General features: G+C 37.5%; 1 protein-coding gene across 5 annotated transcripts; it reads left to right on the plus strand.

The window, feature by feature from the left end:
• Positions 1-1,311: 1,311 nt before the first annotated feature.
• Positions 1,312-6,853, plus strand: mRpL35 (mitochondrial ribosomal protein L35; the record flags this gene model as incomplete). 5 transcript variants are annotated; one of them, XM_070094095.1, is given in 4 exon segments in its annotated part: positions 1,312-1,407; positions 2,494-2,693; positions 4,501-4,680; positions 6,718-6,853. In XM_070094095.1, coding segments are annotated over 4 exon segments (519 nt in total), but the record flags the coding sequence as incomplete, so codon positions are not given.
• Positions 6,854-7,209: the final 356 nt, after the last annotated feature.

Below are 7,209 nucleotides of genomic sequence, written 5' to 3' on the forward strand. Positions count from 1 at the left end.
AAGGGTCCAAACAGCATCTTATATTATTACACAATTATTGTATTATTCATTTATATGTTCTACATTTAGGAAATTATATATAAAAAATCCACAAATCAAATCGCTTGTGCTCTCTAGGCTGAAATACTGCTGTACACTAGCGGCCCCTTCAAGGCTGGCGACATCGCACACCTGGAGAGTGTACAAAGAACTTTCACGGCACACATAAGATAAGATAAGATTTTCGGATTTTTAACCCCGGAGGGTTAGCCACCCAGGATAACCCAAGAAAGTCAGTGCGTCATCGAGGACTGTTTAACTTATTTCCATTGGGGTCCTTAATCTTGTCCCCCAGGATGCGACCCACACCAGTCGACTAACACTCAGGTACCTATTTGCTGCTAGGTGAACAGGACAATAGGTGTAAGGAAACGTGTCGAAATGTTTCCACCAGCCGGGAATCGAACCCGGGCCCTCCGTGTGTGAAGCGGGAGCTTTAGCCACCAAGCCACCGGGCCACATAAGTACGATAAGGCACTAAACTACTGGGAATAGTTGAAGGTCCTTGATCTGTATTTCCTCGAACGCAGGAGGGAGAGAGAGATACATGATAATATACACTTGGAAGTTCCTGGAGGGAATGCTACCAAATCTGTACACGAAAATCACTCCATATGAAAGCAAAAGACTCGGCAGGAGATGCAACATTCCCCCGATGAAAAGCAGGGGTGCCACGAGTAACAGCCTGGTTGATCAGACCCTGATCCACCATGAGGCCTGGTCTCAGACCGGGCCGCGGGGGCGTTGACCCCGGAAACCCTCTCCAGGTAAACATCCAAAACAAGACAGACTTACTCTCGTTATCTGTAATCACCCTTAATTTACACTTACACTCATCCAAATGACTGCAAACATAAAATTCCTAATATAACTATTGCCTAATAAATCTTAAGTTTGTCCTAAGTTTGCCTAAGATACTCTTTAATAGAAATAGTGTACCATGCCAAGACAAAACCATTCCCATTACTATATTTACTAATTGTAATATTATTTGTGCTGTACTACCTCACTATTATAAATATAATTAATCACTTCAGTTATCAAACTTTTATATCAGTCTGCAATAAAGTATATTAAAATGTACTGCTCCATAACCTGTGTCAATATAGAGTAAGAATTAGGATTAGTCTGCCCGACATGCCTAGGCATGCTAGTGGCCATCTTTGTAATTTATATTTTTTCTAATATGTAAACCACATATTATAAGCTTTGCAACTTAGTTTAGTTTAATTACTTTAATTATGCACCCCATACCCATCCTGTGGGAGGTAGTCAGAAGATTACAGATGGAAATAAACATTTTCATTTTGAAGGAAGGTTCAATGAGGCATTTAAGTTTTGGTGTCCCTTAACACCTCCAGCAATATGGTCAGTAGTTGTGTTTATAGGAAAAATTATTTCGGATTATAGCTTATTTCTGTGCCTCGGGGTCAATATTTTTGTTTAAAAGAGTCATAGATGCCAGCTAAACTGTGGCAAGGTGGACATGAAATGGGGTTCCTGGTAATTTGCTCCGAGAAGAGTAATGTACAGCAAGATTTGGCAGTGTTCCGTGAACTACAGTGTAAAAAAATGCAAAGTAATTTTAAACCCCCCTCAAGGGAGGTTCTTTGGTGAAGGTGAGGGGCTCTTGTTCCAAGGAATTGGAACTATGCTCCCCTTAGATCAAAGTTGAATGCCTCCCATTCCTTGAGGCGCTCTATGACCCCTATGCCCCTCAAGGAAGGTTCCTTGATGCTGGTGAGGGGCTCTTGATCTAGGGAATTAGATCTGTGCTCCAGTTCCCTGAATTAAGCCTATATACCTTCCACATCCCCCCACAGGCGCTGCATAATACTACGGGTTTAGTGCTCCCCCTTAATTATAATAATAATAATATAATCCCTATGGATTTAGCGCTCCTCCACGGATAATAATATCTGACATACTATAAAGTCGCTGGTTATGTTGAGTGTTTCTGGCAACTTAAGTTATTGTTGTACCCCAGGATGCAACCCACAACAGTCGACTAACACCAGGCACCTACTTGCTGCTAGGTGACAGGGACAGCAGGTGTGAGGTAACAAACACCCAGGTACCTACTAGCTCTAGCAACCACTGAAACCCTGAGTTATAGCCATAATGTTAAATATTGATAACGAGGCATGCCTAACTATCTTCGGTGGCAGATTTTCTCAATTAATATTGCCCTTCAAGGTGGGGGAGGGGGGAATAATGCCTTGATATTGGTGAAGGGCTCTTGATCCAAGGAGGACCTGCCCCTCTCTGGATCAAACATTGTATCACCTACAGCATTGCTGTATGACCCTTACGGGTTTAGCACTTTGTTGATTATAATAACAACGTGCCACCCACAGCACTGTGTAATTCTCATAGGTATAGCACTTATGAATATATGTAATAATAATAATTTACCTTTTAAAAAATATTAAATATTTATTGCTAACTTTTCAGATGCTGATGCAATCAGTGTCTTTGCTGTCATCTTGCAGCAGAGTTGCTTTAGCTGCTTCAAGACCGGCAGTTGTTGCTAGAAATGTGCTGAAGTCGATCGTTGGAGAGAAACCTAACCTGTCTTCAAGACTCTTCAGTTGTCAGCAGCTCAGTGCTGCAACTGTGACGGCATGCAACTTTGCTTTGAAAACAGCTCCAAAGTAAGGTTATTTAAAATCTTTAGTATTTCTTATTAATTTTACTTTTTTTTGTGAATCTAAAGCATGCACTGTATTACTGCATAAAAAAAAAATTGCCAAAATTAACTTTGCTATATATTATTCATCCTTCAAGAGGAATTTTTTGATGCCAGTGAGGGGCTCTTAATCTAAGACATTGGGGCTACCCTCCCCTTGCTTGGATCAGATATTATAATCACCCATTCCACAGGCACTGAATGATTGTGTGATTAGTGCTTTCTTGTGCATATAATAAAAATATATATTATTGTTTGCCTTGTATAACTGTAGACTTTACATATGTAGTATCTACCATAGAAAGTCTGTGGTTCTTGCAGTTGTATCCCCTTGAAGAAGATTCCTTCATGCTGGTGAGGGGCTCCTGATCCAAGGAATTGCACTTGTTCCCTTCATGGATCAAACCTGATTGACTCCCAGGCACTGTATTGACCCTACGAGTTTTACGCTTCCCTTAACTATAATAATAATAATAATAATAATGCAGTCTTCTAATTTTTTTAAATATTTCTACCAGTTCAATATTCAGGCGAAGCACTTCACTTGCTTCAGTGGCTTCGGCAGGTTAATTATTCAGCAGCTTTCCATGTTTGTTTTTTGTACTGTAAATCAAAACTAGCACAAAACTTTAATATCTAGTAGAATAGGGCCCATTGTTTGACTTTACTGGGTCTTCCATGATATAATACATATTTTTTTTTTTTCAACAAGTCGGCTGTCTCCCACCGAGGCAGGGTGACCCAAAAAAGAAAGAAAATCCCCAAAAAAGAAAATACTTTCATCATCATTCAACACTTTCACCACACTCACACATTATCACTGCTTTTGCAGAGGTGCTCAGAATACAACAGTTTAGAAGCATATACGTATAAAGATACACAACATATCCCTCCATATGAGTACTAATATCATGTGTTTCCTTACTATAATTGTAAAAATGAAAATTATATGCTATGAATTGATTGCCTTAATAAAACCTTCCCTAACACACTGACTAGTATTGCATAATAATGGTGGTGTTTAAACTTTTACAACAGATTGCATTTTTCTAATTTCTCATAGACCTTCCTTAGAGAACACAAATCAAGGAAAATGCATTGTGCTAAGCAGTGTTTTTGCTGTATTAAACATATTCCTGCTTCTCACACTTAATGCATTGGAAAATGAGCAAATACTCCAAAATAGTACTGCTTTACTATTGTTAAAGATAGTAACAAAAATAATTTGAATATATTAATGATACAGTTTACTGAAATCTGGTGTAATGCAATTAGAATAGATTGGCTTGTGCTGTATAGAACATGTGGCTGAATTAATATTTGGAGAGAGATATTAGAAGAAGAATTTATTGCTTTGTGATGCTGGATCACAGTAATAATGCATGTTATTGGATGATACTGACCTAATTCATGTCTGCATAAATAACTCATTACAGTTGTAACCAGATATAAACATGTAAGTAGTTCATTACCACTGTAACTTGTTTAACTATCAGAACTTTGCAGCCCAGTCTCTGCTGGACCCATTATGTTCCTCTGTAATCTTTTGACTACCACCCACAGGATGGGTATGGAGTCCATAACAGAAATATTAAACTAACTAAAACCAGTACTGTAGTGAATACTTACAGTATATAGAGCATAAACATAAATACACAAAAGGGAGCAAAGATTCATTTTCGTTTTTAATTTCTGAATATCTTTTCTTAGGTTTGGAGACAAGTCATGAACTGAGTTTGTATATATGTTAATATTGTATGCTAATATTACAGATTGACAGCACCATTAGGAACAGTGCCGTCTGTGTGGATGCCAAAATGCCAACAATATCTCTTAGCTCCTCCTCTACCTCTCAGCACAACTCAGACTCGCTCAGTCACCAAGTGGTCCTTGCGAAAAGGCAAGCGCAAGACAGTTAGAACAGTAATCTGCCGCTTTAAGAGAATTTCATGGTAAGTTTTATTAATTTGGACAGTGTGAATATTACTTTGCTTAAAATGTAACACTTTTAATCTCATATTAGGATGTTCCTTTATGTTTGTAATTTAATAATTTTGGCCTTCTTACTACTGTGACTTATTAACTCACAAAATAATTTTAGTATTATGTAAACTAAAATGTATTTTTTTTTTTAAGAACTTCTTAAGTGAAAATGTATCAAAATTATTATTATTATTTATTTATTTATTTTTTTTGTATATTCTTGACTGCAGCTATCCATATTGCATCTTCAGCACTAGTGAGACACTCTTAGTGATTTTAATGTGTACCTGCATACCAACACAGTGTGTAAGTTTATTTAGGTACAGGTAGACATAAGTACAATTATCAGAGTACATACATATAAATTGGGAGCGAGGGGCTAGTAACCCCTTCTCCTGTATAAATACTAAATTTAAAAAGAGAAACTTTCATTTTTATTTTTGGGCCACCCTGCCTTGGTGGGATACGGCCGGTTTGTTGAAAGAAGAAACAAGTATGTATAAAGTATGCAGTAACTTTCAAACACTTAAAATTTTGGAAAGTTTCCAGACACAATTGAGAGATGTGGAGCTCACAAAGGACCCCAGTGGAAATTTGTTACTTTCTGTGGCTTTTTTGGGTTATCCTAGGTTCTCTATACACATGCTGCTATGTATGATAATCTGTAACTGTTTTTGTGTATACTTGAATAAACTTACTTACACAGAAGATGTAAACAAACAGAGTAGATGTGGATGCCATAAGAGTAAATTAGGAAGCTATATAAACAAATTTTGGGTTGTGATTTGAAATGTCCGTATTAGTGAATCGCCATAAAGCAGGGCCCTCCTGAATTATAAATTTTCAAATTAGTTTGTAGTATTTCCTTTGAACTGTATACTTAATTTGAAATTCCATCTGTCTTATTTCCTTTATTAGAAATAAACTCTAGGGTACCTTCTAGATTATACAGAATGGTAGAGCGTCGGACTGTCAGTTTATGGACTGCTATTCGAGCCCCTTATCCACCTTTCTGTTTATTCATCAACAGTTGTTTATTACAACTTGATTTGAGTTTAAAGACAGAGATTTAGTTACTGTACTCAGATTAAATTAGAAATTTATTATTTCTGCTGTTATATTCGTAATATCGGCCAACTCCCACCAAGGTAAGGTGATCCTGCAAAGAGGAAAATATTCGCACTGTCATTCACTCAGTCACTCTTTTTGCCAGAAGCTGACTTAGGGAGGTAGGTATTAGGTTTGTCAGAAAACAGGACGCGTTTCCTGAGTCATGTGATTACCCACAGCTGGAGCTTTTGGTCATCTGACAGATGCCTTCTGCTGGCTTACCAGTCCACCCCTTTAAAAATTATGGTTATAACTATTTTATAGAAGCTCACTGATATTATTATTATTTATTTGTGAGGAAGCACAAACCCATAAGGGTCATTTATATATGGGCTGTGGAAAAGAAGGGCAACTCTATTTCCTCAAATCAAGAGACTTTCAGCATCAAGGTACCCTCCTTGAAGGATTTAAAAAGATTTGATATTTTTTTTATATACGGTACTATATGATAACTACTTTACTTTTATAACTATCAAAGCTGTTGCTACAGAAGTCTGTACTTGAAGATACTGTACTGTACATACTTTCAAGGGAGGTGCCTTGATGTTGGTGAGGGGTTCTTGATGCAGTGAATTGGACCAGTCATTCCTCTTCTAGGATGAAACTGGATTGCCTCCTATTTCCCTTGCACTTCATGACCTTTCCAGGTTTAGTGCGTAGTCTGATTATTCTGTTCCCTTAGGTGCTGTACGAACACTACAGGTGTAGCACTCCTTACACTTGAAAATAATAATAATAATAATAATAATAATAATGAACATAACTGCTTTTGTAACATTTGAGCAAAATCGTTTGTGATCGCCCACTCAAAACTCAAAACTTGGAAGGGAGGTACAAAGATGTAGATTATGTTCTATGCTGTTGTACGTAGATTATATTAACTTAATTCATTTCAGGCCAGGCAGAGGCATTTGGATACGACCAAGAGCAGGAGCTAGAAACAAAATGTGGAAGAAGTCTCCTGCAGAAAGACGGCGATGCAAGACACATGTTTTTTGTAATGCTACACAGTCCCAAATGTTAGATAAAATGGTAGGTATTTTGCTATTTTATGTATGGTAATAGTATGAATCATAGATAGTAGGTTGGTAGACAACAACCGATCAGGGAGGTACTACCGTCCTGCCAAGTGAATGTAAAACAGAAGCCTGCAATTATTTTACATGATGGTAGGATTGCTGGTGTCTGTTGTCTGTCTCATGAACATGCAAGATATCAGGTACGTCTTGCTACTTCTTCTTACACTTAGGTCACACATACATGTACAAGCATATATATATACACCCCTCTGGGTTTTCTTCTATTTTCTTACTAGTTCTTGTTCTTGTTTATTTTGTCTTATCTCCATGGGGAAGTGGAACAGAATTCTTCCTCGGTAAGTCATGTGT

The sequence above is a fragment of the Cherax quadricarinatus genome, chromosome 44 (genome assembly GCF_038502225.1).
Source record: "Cherax quadricarinatus isolate ZL_2023a chromosome 44, ASM3850222v1, whole genome shotgun sequence".
Classification (NCBI taxonomy): Eukaryota; Metazoa; Arthropoda; class Malacostraca; order Decapoda; family Parastacidae; genus Cherax; species Cherax quadricarinatus.